Genomic DNA, 15,870 nt, shown 5'->3' with positions numbered 1-15,870 from the left:
AGAGGTCACGGTTATCCAATCAAAAAGAATAAAACAAGGTCAACCTTGTACGACACACGTGTGACGTACGGATTTAGTATCTTACCACCTGTATCTTCACCACGTGGGTAATAAATCCAACTATCAAACTGTCAACTTGGTAGGCATATTTACTGCCAACTTTGATGATTAATAGTTTGTGTGTAGCATGGAAACTAGTAAATATACTGTGTTGATCAAGTACATTCTTAATAATGTGGTCTAAGTACATTTATTCCTATTCTAGATATTAAAATGCAAGGTTGTTTGTGGTAAACACTTCAGAAGGGAAGAGAAAAGGAAAACAATCTGTCAAAGGCTCTTGAAACCAGGTATATCTTTTAATGTTAATCATAATTATCATCCAATTTAATTTGATATGCGAGATCTTATTATTTTCATAAATAACACTTGTAGAGACATTTTTGTGCAACATGCAGAAATTCACGGTCCACTGACAGACAGTCACGCATACGAGTGACCCCCTCTCAGGTGGTCACTTGTACGAGAGATGGGAGACCCGTCTCGCGTACACGTTACGGCCTCTACTGATCTATGTATGTGTTATATTTGTGAAGTTTGTCTGTTCCAAACATATAAATTTAAATTATTTAATCTCAGTGATATTAATGTTTTCTTTCAGCATCACACACATATGAATTTGTTTTGTATGTTTGCACTGCATAAGATTCTCTACTGATACTTTAACGCTGGCGTTGAAACCTACTGTCGAAAGGTCACACCAGCCAGTCCAGGAAACGTTTAGCAGTCCTCACAGATGGATAATTACCGTGGTTATCTTTATGAAAGATTTATATCAGGTGGCTGCAAGGGATTTATTGTCCCATTCAGAATTTCACGTGCAAACCTTTTTCTTCTTGGCGGGGTATATGGCATTTATTATCCCACTCAGGAAGTTATTTCCATCCCAGGCGTGTTCCCGTTTTTTTTTAATCAAGATCCCGTTAACCAATCAGATCTCAACATTCATTTATGACATTTATATTCTTCTATGTTTGAAGAGGTTGACAAAAAGCACTTTACGGCAGCTTAAGAATAGTTACTTTTATGTGCAAAAGTCATTTTATATTCTTCCTGCACTGATAACGGTTGTCAGTTTAAGAAATTGCCTGTGCTACGTTAAGAAGCGTGACGCGTATCTCAGTACTCCCACAAGCTGCGGCCCTGTATCAGTCACAGCCCTGTCAAGGTAAGTTCATATTCATTTTATATGTCAGGCTGAATAAAATACATTAGTATCTCAGATCAGAAGGCAATATAGGATTTGCCTGGATTTGCGACATAGGATTTGTTCTGTCTAATATGATCAAAATAAGATGTTCTAAGATAGAATGTCAATGCGGAGCTGTGGCCCATGACATAGTCAAACATATTTTTATGTCATCTATTCGTAACATGCAAGAAAGAAATGAAATATTCAAAAAAAAAATACTTGATAACACCAATCTGTTTAAGACTCAACGACTGAAATTTCGTTTACTCCAAATCAGCTCCAACATTTAAATGCATTTCTTTTCTTGTTGACAGTTTGGATCTCTCCATGATGTGTGAGTTTCGGGCGGTGTGCTTCCTGATGCTGCTGATGACCGCCTTGGAATCATGTGAGCAAGATTCCTTCTCCAAGTGATGTTGTGATGTGTTGTGTATGTTGTGTCTGTGTGTGTATAGTATGTGTGTGTTGTGGGTTGTTGTATTTTGTATGTGTGTGTTGTGCTATGTTTGTTGTGCTATGTGATGTGTGTTTGTTGTGAGTGTGTGTCTATGTTTTTGTGTATGTATGTTGTAGTGTCTATATTGTGCTGAGTGGAGGTAAGGGAGGGTAGATGGAGAGAGGGGTGTGATGAGGGACGTTGGTTGGCTGTGGTAAGAGAGGGTAGATGGAGAGAGGGGTGCGATGAGGGACGTTGGTTGGCTGTGGTAAGAGAGGGTAGATGGAGAGAGGGGAGCGATGATGAACGTTGGTTGGCTGTGGTAAGAGAGGGTAGATGGAGAGAGGGGTGCGATGAGGGACGTTGGTTGGCTGTGGTAAGAGAGGGTAGATGGAGAGAGGGGTGCGATGAGGGACGTTGGTTGGCTGTGGTAAGAGAGGGTAGATGGAGAGAGGGGTGCGATGAGGGACGTTGGTCGGCTGTGGTAAGAGAGGGTAGATGGAGAGAGGGGTGCGATGAGGGACGTTGGTTGGCTGTGGTATGAGAGGGTAGATGGAGAGGGGTGCGATGAGGGACGTTGGTTGGCTGTGGTAAGAGAGGGTAGATGGAGAGGGGTGCGATGAGGGACGTTGGTTGGCTGTGGTAAGAGAGGGTAGATGGAGAGGGGTGCGATGAGGGACGTTGGTTGGCTGTGGTAAGAGAGGGTAGATGGAGATGGGGGTGTGATGGGGAACGTTGGTTGGCTGTGGTAAGAGAGGGTAGATGGAGAGGGGTGCGATGAGGGACAATGGTTGGCTGTGGTAAGAGAGGGTAGATGGAGAGAGGGGTGCGATGAGGAACGTTGGTTGGCTGTGGTAAGAGAGGGTAGATGGAGAAAGGGGTGCGATGATGAACGTTGGTTGGATGTGGTAAGAGAGGGTAGATGGAGAGGGGTGCGATGAGGAACGTTGGTCGGCTGTGGTAAGAGAGGGTAGATGGAGAGAGGGGTGTGATGGGGAACGTTGGTTGGCTGTGGTAAGAGAGGGTAGATGGAGAGAGGGGTGTGATGGGGAACGTTGGTTGGCTGTGGTAAGAGAGGGTAGATGGAGAGAGGGGTGTGATGAAGGACGTTGGTCGGCTGTGGTAAGAGAGGGTAGATGGAGAGAGGGGTGCGATGAGGGACGTTGGTTGGCTGTGGTAAGAGAGGGTAGATGGAGAGAGGGGTGCGATGAGGGACGTTGGTCGGCTGTGGTAAGAGAGGGTAGATGGAGAGGGGTGCGATGAGGGACGTTGGTTGGCTGTGGTAAGAGAGGGTAGATGGAGAGAGGGTAGATGGAGAGAGGGGTGTGGTGAAGAACGTTTGTCGGCTGTTGAAAGAGAGGGTAGATGGAGAGGGGTGCGATGAGGAACGTTGGTCGGCTGTGGTAAGAGAGGGTTGATGGAGAGAGGGGTGCGATGATGAACGTTGGTTGGCTGTGGTAAGAGAGGGTAGATGGAGAGGGGTGCGATGAGGGACGTTGAATTGGTTGGCTGTGGTAAGAGAGGGTAGATGGAGAGGGGTGCGATGAGGGACGTTGAATTTGTTGGCTGTGGTAAGAGAGGGTAGATGGAGAGAGGGGTGCGATGAGGAACGTTGGTCGGCTGTGGTAAGAGAGGGTAGATGGAGAGGGGTGCGATGAGGGACGTTGGTTGGCTGTGGTAAGAGAGGGTAGATGGAGAGAGGGGTGCGATGATGAACGTTGGTTGGCTGTGGTAAGAGAGGGTATGTGGAGAGAGGGGTGCGATGAGGGACGTTGGTTGGCTGTGGTAAGAGAGGGTAGATGGAGAGAGGGGTGTGGTGAAGAACGTTTGTCGGCTGTTGAAAGAGAGGGTAGATGGAGAGAGGGGTGCGATGAGGAACGTTGGTTGGCTGTAGTTTGAGAAGTTAGGTGGAGAGAGGGGTGTGGTGAGGAAGGAAGGTCGGCTGTGGTAAGAGAGGGTAAATGTAGAGAGGGGTGTATTGAGGATCTTTGGCTGGCTGTGGTAAAAGAGGGCAGGTTGAGAAAGGGGGCGGGTGGGAGTGTTGATCGGCGGGGTAAGAAAGATAGGTGGAGAGAGGGATGCGATGTGGAGTGTAAGAGGGGTTATTGTTGAGAGGGGGTAGGTATTGTTAACAAGGGGTGGAGTGGACCTCAGAGTCCTCACTGACAAACTAGTATTTAACCTGTCACTTCACGCTGATTCCAGCATCAGCTGTGAATGCACCCACAAGCGACGTGAACCCCATTTGCATGACGACAACGGAGACACTGATCCCCAGCCCAACTAAGTGTGCTCAGTACTACGACTGCAACACGCCTGCCATGGAAGACTCCTGGGAGCAGAACCTACAGGAATGTCCCTACCCGCAGTTGTACAACCCTGGAACACAGAGGTGTGAGCACTACAGCATGGTCACGTGTGGCAACAGAACAGAGCCCCTGGGGAAATGTAAGTATCCTTGGCGTCCCTCTTCGGAGCATAGACGCACCTTCAACAGTAATAAACTACAGTAACTTATAATTACTGTCCAGTTTGCCGAATATGGCTGAACGCATTTCACAGTGGTTGTAATATTTGTCCATGCACACAATCATGCATGTATGCGTTTAACTGAAAGAAGTGAACACGTTTTATCATATTATATAGGTGTTAATATTATTTAAAATTTATCAGGCATAAAATATAAATGGTTTAAAAAAAGTCCTATATCAAAACATGAAACAGGGTACCTTGCTTCAACGTGAAAAACTAAACTGATGGGCATGACTACCTTTTCACTGAGTTTGAATGTCAGTAGAACGAAAGCTAAGGTGAATATCGTTGTCAACAGGAATATAATCAATGAGGTCATCCATCTAATATCACATTAAGAAATAACTCGATACGACACAATGAATTACGTGGACATATTTACTGGACCGTTTTCACCCTGACATGGAAGTAGAAGCTTCTTGTAAAACTGAAATATTTCTGTTAATAATGTTTTGGGGTGACTAATAACGTGTGTGTCCGCCACCTTAATTAATGCACGCTACCACGTTGTCTTTCTGATGTTGTCAGCCGCCTGATGACGTCATAGGGGATTCTCTGCTATTTCTTTAGAAGAGCATGTTCGAACTTAATTCTGTCGAATGGTGGCTGTTGATGGTCTCTTTAATGCCTGCCCAAGAAATCCCTCAAGTGTTCAATTGGATTCATCTCGGTGAACATACTGGCCGTGTCAGGACCTGTACACTGTTGTTGTTCAGATGGTCTTGGACAATTCGTACTAGATGAGGCCTTGCATTTTCGTGATGCAGAATTGTTCCATGGAGCCATCCACGTAAAAATGGCAATGCAACTGGCTTGAGAACTTGATCTCTGTATCTGTTGGGGTTCAGGTTCCCATTCACAATCACTATGCACGTTTTCTGATTATCACGAATGCCTCCCCATACCATCACACCAACCGCTCCTTGTGGACAGACCTGTTGGATGCATTCCATGCCAAACCGGAAATTGGTAGGTGGCAACTACCATTTTCTTCCTGGACAGTAAGAAATGTGATTTCCCCCGAGCACATGAAGCATGATTTAACAAAGTTTTAAATCCTTTTGATTAATAGTTTGAATGAAGTCGAACTTATATCATGCACTGAAGGGCTTCCGGACCATACTCCGTTTAGTATTTATAAACGACACTCAATAAAAATTTCGATATTTTTAAGTTTCCTTTCGATATCATCTGGCGCGACATTATTAATTAATAGTGTACGTTTATGTCAATTTAAGCTGCGTTAGGCTTTTTAAAGGATTTGTACCAATGTATAACCTTTGTGTGATGAATATATTCTGAGATTTTCAACAAAACAAAAACTATACCAGTTGGTGGTATTTTGCTGCCTGGACAAATGTATTGTCAAGGTTGTTAAAATAATAATGCCTTGGTAGTTAGTAAAAGAATGTCACATTGATTTAAACAGATTACACAGCAGTGACATTGATGAAAACTAAAGACATTTTAGGACGTGTAGTCTCTCTTAGTATTTCAACTACTTTGTGTTTAGGCCCCACCGTAATGATTGAATCCCGACTCCTTTACAATGGAGACCGCAAAATACCGAATGCACGTACAGGGACATATTGTACAGGCCACGATAGGGAATTGCATCGGACATCATCTTTGTCCATGATGCGTCAAATATTGAAATGTCCTTCACATGCCAAAAGCTCTTTTAAGATTTAAAAGAGCGCCATGCAACGCTAGCTCTGAAGTTGTTTGAACTTTTATCATATTGTTCCTGTGTTTGGTCAGATGAACAATTCACTTGCCTCTGCAGGTGTTTGTGATGTGTGCCACTGGTTGGCAAGGATACGTTCGACTTTTCGGGAACATCAGGTATCATCACTATTTGATAGTGATTCATGAACACAAGCTCATGAAATAGTCCGAATCGTAAATAAACTTTTGACAGAGATTTCTTATGAATATGAAAAGGATTTTGTCGCTTTTATTATCATGTATAAAGAGGAACCGCCTCCGTCGTCTAATGGTAGAGCGTCCGCCCGGAGAGCGGAAGGTCCGGGGTTCGATCCCCATCTGCGTCATACCAAAAGACGTTAAAAGATGGTACTTGTTGTTACCCTGTCTGGCTCTCGACATTAAGGGGCTAAAACAAGGACTGGTCGGCTCGGAGTCAGTATACTAAGTCTGAGTAGGGTATTCATGTTAAACTGCGGAATGGTGTCTCAGTGTGCTAGGACTATAAATCGGCATCAGTCCGGACTAGTACAAGCAGCCACACACACACACACACACATACACGTGCATACAATAATCTTGGACGCGACGTTAAACCCCATTTCACCTCACCTTGTATAAAGAGCATGATCGATTTTACCTGAAGAGTTGTGTAATGTAGACACGACAGGCAGCAGCTGTTGGAACATTACTCGACATAAAGGGAGAGTCGACTATTGGAAAGTTAAGTCCTCCCTCTTGTCACACTGTGGATAGCTCTTTGTCACTCCGAATGATAATGCATAGATCATCATCTAATTCTGAAACAGATGAGTCAGTTTCATTGGTCTCTATTATTTCTAGTTCGAGTAGGTAAACCAGCGGTTATTTGACCATTATTAATGATAAACTTCTTGGCTTAAGTCCCTTATTTTGATTTTGCTGCCAATTCGAGCAGAAATTCAGATTTATGCTTAAAGGAGTGAGTGAGTGAGTTAAAATTTAACGTCGCATCGGCATTATTTCAGCCATATAGCGACGAGACCAAGCTAATATATATACAATTAAGTTATTTATGCAATGACATATTTAAAAACAATTTATGAAACATATTGGAGCATACTATATTTAAAAACAATTGATGAAACATATGAGCATTACAATATCATTAATACAGTTTAAAAAACAGGCTATAGGCCACCAGTAACCAAAGCTAGGCCACCTCGCTGGGGATCATGGGGACTTACAGTACTTCTGCTTCTTGCATGAAACCCCAGCAGGATTTACGTCATCACTTTAGCCACAGGTGGTTGTGCACAATACTAGCCAATATTAAAAAAATACTCATCAATGAGTTGGCTTAAAACACTGGTTGATGATAGTTACATCAATTACTATAGGATTACGTGTCACACAGGGGGACAATACTTTTACGCTACGTTAACCTCCTAGACAGAGCCTTTAATAATGTCAGTTGCTAATAGCATCGCACCAAATTTAAAAACAAGCATTTAATTATTCACATACATATTTAAAATTTATTATACAGACCAATTTTTTTCAAGTAATTTATGATGAGATGCCCGCTGATACGGGAAAAGAGATCTTTTAGATTTACACTTTGATAATGTGAATCCCTTGCGATTGGAAAGTCCACACAGTCAAGCAATATATGCTTGACGGTGAACCTTTCATCACAAGGGATACGCTTATGAGGTTCGTCCTCATCTGTCTTAAGCAGATATTCGTGTGTGAACCGACTGTGGCCAATACGACACCGTCGTAAAACGACCTCGTCATGTCTTGACTGACAACCCAAGTAGGTATGACCGATTGTTGGTTTCAATTCGTGGAGTTTATTGCTTCCTACTTGGGTGTCCCACCTCTTTTGCATAAGATCCCGAGTATAAGATTTGATGGTAGGTTTGAAATCACTGTACGGGATACGAAGTGGAGATAACGGTTTGTCAAGAGCTGCTTTAGCTGCAGCATCGGCTTTTGAGTTACCTGTTATGCCTACATGACTTGGTAACCAGCAAAAGACGATGTCACATTGGCCAGTGGAAAGATCATTATATAGTTCTAAAATGTCAAGGATAATAGGGTGATATGGTGAGACACTTTTAAGTGCCTGAAGACAAGTATGCTTAAAGGAACTGTTCAGCCAGAAGGGGGGCAAGTAGGGGATGCCTACTTCTTGCCTAAATGCCTTACCCCTAACCCCTAAATTTCACATATATAATATCAATTAGGAAGTCCAGCATTTCACAAATTGTTTTCACATTAAACTTCAGTTGACATTTGCTTTCATTTGGAACAATTTGTCCTGAACCTCTGAAGACAGATGTAAATATGGTCACCATGTTTAGTAACAAATGCCCCATGGATCAAGGAATGAAGATTTTCCCTAATTGTACAAAGTTGAAAAATCAAATATTTTGAAAAAAGTGAACTTGGTTCTTTTCTGAAATTGTAAAAATTCAAACAAATCCCTTGGAATTTTGATAATCCACATGACATAAAGTCAAATAAGTCTTGTCTCAAATACGTTCTGCGAATGTAATGAAAGCAGTCCTTCCTTGGTTGTACTTCGGATTGTGGTTAATCTGTGAGATGGAGAATTTGGTGGTACATCCTGGACTCAGCAATATGACTCTCTTTGTAGGGATGTTTATGTAGCTTTGGAATCCGGTACAAAAGAAGAATGGAAATGTCTTTAGGTTTTAACATACTGGCCTTATACTAGTACGTGGTATAATGTCGTATGTCACTTATACAGTTCTTTCATGAGTCTTTAGTTCCAATTGGACATTATTCATTTTGTTTCAGAGTGAGTGAGTGAGTTGGGTTTAACGCCGCTTGTAATAATATTCCAGTTATACTGCGGCGTGTCAGCTTAATGTGGGAGGAAAGCCCGAAGTGATGCAGGTCTCAGACGTTTACCACTTCGGTGAAACCCACGAGCACGGGTATGGTGCTGAGTGGCCCAGTCGAATCACGGCGCCTTAGACGACTTGGCCACTCGTGCCCCCTTTTCTTTAAGAACCGTGGACATCGAGGCAATTAATCAGGCACGCCCTTGTCCCCTGATGTACTGCCTAACAGTGTCATCACAACATAGAATATTCTACATGTTTCTGTAACACTCTATCACAGTTCACTACAGTTGACACCACACCAACATCTAAATATAGAAACTTCCTCACAACTGCTTACATTACATAGTACAACATTCCTGACAACTAATCACTGTCCAAATACAATGCATTGATCTTCTACCCAATCTCAACAGAAACAATGCAATACAGTTCCATCATCAAAACAACTGTTTTCAAATTAGAGGACTGTTAAATAAAATTGATCCTGCAAAATTTGTCATTTGGATACGAACGCTGCTTTGAATATTAAGAGGGTCATACGATGTTGTTGGTGTGCTTTCGGATTCAAATTACAAATTTAGCAGGATCTGAAATATGTTTGTTTCCAGGCGAATATGACCAGCACGCATGTCTTGGGGGGTGGGACTGTGGGCAACCGTGCCACGTTAACAACCCCACCTGCAGGAACCTCGCCGACGGCCTCAACGTCTACGAATGGCGCCTCAACTCCCCCTACTACGTGGTGTGCGTTAATCAGCGACTGGTCTACACTGGCGAGTGCCACGATTTCGGAACGGGGGCACCTATCTTTGACGCAGAACTGCGTGCCTGCAGGTGTTCGTAAAAAATCCGTTGTTTTACAAATCACGATTGCAATGTGAATTAAAGAATTTCTCAAAAACACATGTATCTGTCTGCATCTATTTAACCCCGGGGTATCCTTAGACTTGGGGCAAATGTTCCCCCAGGGGTGATTGCGTTCACAAGACTCAACCTACCCAACTTTCCAATGCCACAAGGTGGAGCAAATATATACCCAACACCCCCACCCCCACCCCCAATTTGGGACCATTGGGGCCTGGAATTTGTGTATGGAGTTCAGATATTAATTCTGTCGAAACCTTGACCAGACAATCCAATACATAGCGTGTTTACGGATTTTGTTGGAATTACGTCTGCTGCCTACATGTGCAGAACTACTGCTGCTGACAAGTATAGGGAAATACTTCAGAAACTGTGCAAAACTGTAGTAAGAGTCTCTACCCAAACATGGTCCTTTTATAATTAATTGATGAATGCTTCGTCAGTCCAGATTATCTGCCGAAACAGATTCCATTTGGGACGAGTGAGTGAGTGGGTCTGGGTCTGAGTTATCACACACACTAACATGGACGTATGCACGACCACAGTCATTCTTTCATGAGTTTCGTTTGTCTCAAGTAATTAACGATTTTCTCAATAAAATACAGGAGTCTTTAGAATGAACAGTATATACATGTATATATACATATGTATGTTTAATGCCATAGTCAGCAATATTCCAGATATTTAACGGGGGACTTTGGCGAGCATTAAAATTGCTAGGCTAATTCTTTCAGACGAAACTTTATGACTTGAAGCAGAAACTATTGTGTCCCCTCCCTCCCCGAATGATAAATGTTCCTACTATTGAGAATTTATATTTCATTGGGATTTTTCTTTGATAAAGCAGCGTCAAACCATCTGACAAGTTAGATAGAATTATAACTTATAAGCCAAATCTGCTTTTAGGACAAAACATGTGCCGTCTACCCATTTGGATACGTAAATTAATACTCGCTTTAAAATGTGAAAAGAAATCCTACTGATAAGAAATCTTTTTTTTATCCCATCGTTCCACGAATCCAGTTGAAATGTAGTGGTTTTTGTACGTAAACTTTGTTGTGATTTTGTACCCAAACGTCCTTCCACTCTTGAGGTGGACCCTCTATCTATGACACAACGGACGCGGTGTTTTTAATTCAGTAGACCAAACAATATAACTGAGTCTGATAGTGATAAGTTGGGTGCCTGTACTAAACTCATCACCATATAATCTCGACAAATATCTTTTAACGCTGAACAACCATAACAGGCTACTTTAATACTTACCACTGACAGGACATGTCTTAATAACAATTTAAGAATAATTATTAACTTCCTTCAACACGGTTGTTGAAAGAAAGTCCTTCGTCTTTTCCGTTGGTGTATTTTCCCTTGAGAAACGCGCCTTCAATGGCGATATGCGTACTGCCGAGTGTGTAATTAATGTATGCTTTTAAGCTGAGACTTCGCCCTGAACTTGTTGGTTTGAAACCGGGATCAATTTCAGCTTTTCTCCAACTTAAGCCGACAGGCCATGGTAGAACTCAAATGATGCTCAGAGCGCCCTCAAACCCAATTTACTCATTAACTCAACACAGTAGGCATACCATCACCCCAGCGGTATGTACACGACCGGCCCATCATATATACATTAAGGCCTCATCACTCACGACACCTTTAATCATCGATGATGATGTAAGGTTCTGGTTCTGGTTTGTTGTTTTACGCTGCCTCAGCAATATTCCAGCTATATGACGGCGGTCTGTAAATAATCGAGTCTGGACCAGACAATCCAGTGATTTACACCATGAACATCGATCCAAGCATTTGGGATCGATGACATGCATCAACCAAGTCAACGAGTCTGACCACCCGATCCCGTTAGTTGCCTTTTACGATAAGCATAGTCGCCTTTTACGGCAAGCATGGGTTGTTGAAGACCTATTCTAGCCCGGATTTTCACGGGTCTGATGACTGTAAGGAACATCTGTGACCAAGTGATGATGACTGTTAGGAACATCTGTGACGATGACTGTAAGGAACATCTGTGACCAAGTGATGATGACTGTAAGGAACATCTGTGACCAAGTGATGATGACTTCAAGGAACATCTGTGACTAAGTGATGATGACTGCAAGGAACATCTGTGACCAAGTGATGATGACTGTAAGGAACATCCGTGATCAAGTGATGATGACTGCAAGGAACATCTGTGACCAAGTGATGATGACTGTAAGGAGTGAGTGAGTGAGTATGGTTTTACGCCGCTCTTACCAATATTCCAGCTATATCACGGCGGGGAACACCAGAAATGGGCTTCACACATTGTACCCATGTCGGGAATCGAACCGGGTCTTTGGCGTGACGAGCGAACGCTTTAACCACTAGGCTACCCGACCGCCCTGATGACTGTAAGGGACATCTGTGACCAAGTGATGATGACTGTAAGGAACATCTGTGACCAAGTGATGATGACTGTAAGGAACATCTGTGACCAAGTGATGACGACCGTAAGGAACATCTGTGACCAAGTGCCATTACTTTGTACAATGTGTCCCTGTACACACATCTGAACGTGTAGCTGTCATCACACACAACCTGCATTATTATGGAGAATGAACCTTCTCTGTTAACACAGTTACAGTTTTGAGGAGCAATTATTAGAATATGTGTTGGATATACCATCGAAACGGAGCTCCTTTCAGGTCTTCACCTTCAGGAAATGTTAGACAGAAAACACTTCTTTGTATGTTACATTTTTTGTACGATAAATCATGAAGTGCTTTTTTAGCATACCCAAATGATTTCGACATACTATTCCCCCATTGCATATCAGAAATCTGCTGTGAGTTTGTTGTGTGGTCAATGCCTTATAACAACTGCGATGTTATTCCTTCTGTATCTGTGAAGGCTCTGACACAGGAGGTCAAACAACGCTCAAGACATTCTGGGGCTCTCTCCTTTGAAGTTTTCTTCGCCGTTACACATTTGTAAGACACTCACATCAAGAACAAGACTGCAACTGTCTAGAACAAGACTGCACCTGCCTGGAACAAGACTGCAACTGTCTAGAACAAGACTGCACCTGTCTGGAACAAGACTGCAACTGTCTAGAACAAGACTGCACCAGTTTGGAACAAGACTGCAACTGTCTAGACCAAGACTGCACCTGTCTGGAACAAGACTGCAACTGTCTAGAACAAGACTGCACCAGTTTGGAACAAGACTGCAACTGTCTAGACCAAGACTGCACCTGTCTGGAACAAGACTGCACCAGTCTGGAACAAGACTGCAACTGTCTAGACCAAGACTGCACCTGTCTGGAACAAGACTGCACCAGTCTGGAACAAGACTGCAACTGTCTAGACCAAGACTGCACCTGTCTGGAACAAGACTACAACTGTCTAGAACAAGACTGCACCTGTCTGGAACAAGACTGCAACTCTCTAGACCAAGACTGGAAATGTCTAGACCAAGACTGGAAATGTCTAGACTAAGACTGGAAATGTCTAGACCAAGACTGGAAATGTCTAGAACAAGACTGCAACTGTCTAGAACAAGACTGGAAATGTCTCAACTCAATTGACAGAGTTGACCTATGAGCTCAACTTTTCTATTCTTTCAGTGCAACGTTTCGCTACAGATACCGGTATCTTTATCAAGCTAGTGATAAAACACTAAGACATAAACTGCCAGTCCAATAAACGTTTACACGTGACAATTAGATTTGACCCAAAATAACAAACATTATGAAAACGGTTCAAGGTTTAAAACAGTCGCCGAAATACTGCAAAGGTAAATGGACACTATGATAACCGTGTTATACATCACCATCGAATAATTATTTCTAGCAACCATCAAACATGGGTGTGTACTATCCTTTGCCCGGCTGTGTAGTTGTTTAGTTGAGGTTAAATACACTTTTGCCTTGACAAAAACAACAGAGACAACAAACGATGATGACAGCGGATGAACCCAGGGGAAGACATTATTTTTATGTCTTTTTTTCAGCGTTGGCTGGTCCTGAAACTGAGGGACACAAACACTCCCCCATTAAAAGAAAAGAAGATGTTTATAACAAACGCTGTGATTGTGTTCACAGTTTCCTTCACATGCCTGAACTATATATCAAACCTTACCATATGCACCTTTACTGTTAATCACTATACGAGTACGATAAATTAATACTTTACAATACACCCTATCGTTAATATATAAATTACAAATTCACACGGCACGCGGACGCACTACACACTAGCCCAAACTGACTGTTTGTGTTTTCAACCATTCTACAAGAAAAATTATTAAGAAAATGTCTTTATGATAGGTATTATGACATAATGTGGTTCTAAACAGAATAACCGTATGTTACCGCTTATTCCGAAATATAGACTCTAGTGTTTCATTGAGGAGGTCGATTATTGCTTGCAAAAGTAATAACTATGGTGTTTTAAGTCAGTGCTTGATGTTATCATTAGTAGAATGCATAAAAACTTAAAAAAGGGGTAACAGAATTGGAATAAACTCATTTTGTCCCAGACAACTGGCTACATGAAAAGTAAGTAGCCATTTCCACTGACAAGACTTGAAATAATATAACTATAAAAAGTAAGCATCACTACATGATTTGTTAATGAAAGAACTTGGTACAAGTGACATATCAAATAATGCGACAAGCCAGTATGTTTCCTAGTACTAACAACTTTTGACTTGACTCCAAGATAAGATTGGTTGGTTGGTTTGTTGTTTAACGCCGCACTCAGCAATATTCCAGCTATATGACGGCGGTCTGTAAATAATCGAGTCTGGACCAGACAATCCAATGATTAATATCATGAGCATCGATCCACGCAATTGGGATCGATGCCATGCATCAACCAAGTCAGCGAGCCTGACCACCCGATCCCGTTAGTCGCCTCTTACGACAAGCATAGTCGCCTTCTGCAGCAAGCATGGGTTGCTGAAGACCTATTCTGCCCCGGATCTTCACGGGCCAGAAAATAAGTGATGACACAATGTGTTCGCGAGAAGGGAAATCATATTCTGCTCCACAGGTAGCATCCGCATCAACAATTTGCATAAAAAGTAAGTGTCTGTTGTCTGAAGCCGCATAGCAGTACGCCTGCCTCTTCCGCATCATTTTTCTTGTTCCCCAAAAAATCAGAGATGAAATTAGTAAATCATTGGACTATTTCCCTAACATGTGCATGGTCTGGGTTAAATTAAAAACCTCAGCGGCATCTTCCACGGGTATACTGAATCGTCAAAGCCTCAGGATCGCCCGATCCATTGTCAATAGCTGTCCTTGTAATTCACACGACAAACTAAGGGAAAACTTAATTCTTTACAAGACTTACTCTCTACAAGACTGTATGACAAGAGGGATGGCTTCATTCTTCCAATAGTCAGCCTAAAGTGTTTACATTTCAGTACTTTTGAGATACAATAGAGCATGCTCTTTCTATGACGATTTCAAAGAGCGTCATACCATTCTTTCCCATGAGTGGATTTATCAATGTTACAACATACAAGGCTTCAGCAAAGCTTTTTAAAGCAAAGTTTTATGGTAGACATGTGGAGGACATTTCCAAATTTGACACATCAGTGACAAAAATAGTGATGATGCCAGGTGAGCGTTATCCCGCCCTACCAGTGGCAACCATCACAGATACAGGTGAAGGTAAATTGTTCACCTGAAAAAACACAGGAACGTTTGGAACAAGTCAAAACAGGGAATTACCATCGACAATTTGGTCAGTGACGCGTTGACAGCCACAACGTATGAACACTTCATGAGAGCTGGATCAACACCTTAACGCGTTCCATCCACATACACGGCTGTCCACTTAAGAAGCTTGCGTGCGTTCGTGCCTGTTTGTATCCTTGCGTGTCTGTACAACAGGCGCTTCACAAAACGCGAACAGTTAATGAATCCTTGCACATGAAAAAGCATATCTGTTCAGATAACCACTTGTGCATTTCCCATATCTAAATATACACAGACATTTAAATCCTATAGTGAAGAGGTAGACAAATGACGCTTCAAGTCAACTGAAGAATAGTGACTTTAATGCTTAACAGCCATTCCATATTCCACACTGATAACGCCTGTCTGTTATAGGGACAGCATATGCTGCACTTAAGACGCCTGAAGCGTAACTACAACAAGCAGCTGCCCGTGAACAGTTCTGGCTGTGAAGGTAAGCTTACATTCATTTTAAATATAATGCTGCAAAAAGATT

At 42.4% G+C, this 15,870-nt stretch overlaps 1 protein-coding gene across 1 annotated transcript; it reads left to right on the top strand.

The window, feature by feature from the left end:
- Positions 1-1,579: 1,579 nt before the first annotated feature.
- Positions 1,580-9,629, top strand: LOC139446144 (uncharacterized). Its single transcript, XM_071227443.1, has 3 exons — positions 1,580-1,640; positions 3,894-4,136; positions 9,394-9,629. The coding sequence occupies exons 1-3, from the start codon at positions 1,580-1,582 to the stop codon at positions 9,627-9,629; spliced, it is 540 nt and encodes a 179-aa protein (XP_071083544.1).
- The last annotated feature ends 6,241 nt before the right edge of the window (positions 9,630-15,870 follow it).

This window comes from Haliotis cracherodii, unplaced genomic scaffold, assembly GCF_022045235.1.
Source record: "Haliotis cracherodii isolate W230 unplaced genomic scaffold, xgHalCrac1.p SCAF_6, whole genome shotgun sequence".
In the NCBI taxonomy this organism is placed as follows: domain Eukaryota; kingdom Metazoa; phylum Mollusca; class Gastropoda; order Lepetellida; family Haliotidae; genus Haliotis; species Haliotis cracherodii.
This window is presented reverse-complemented; position numbering and strand designations above follow the sequence as displayed.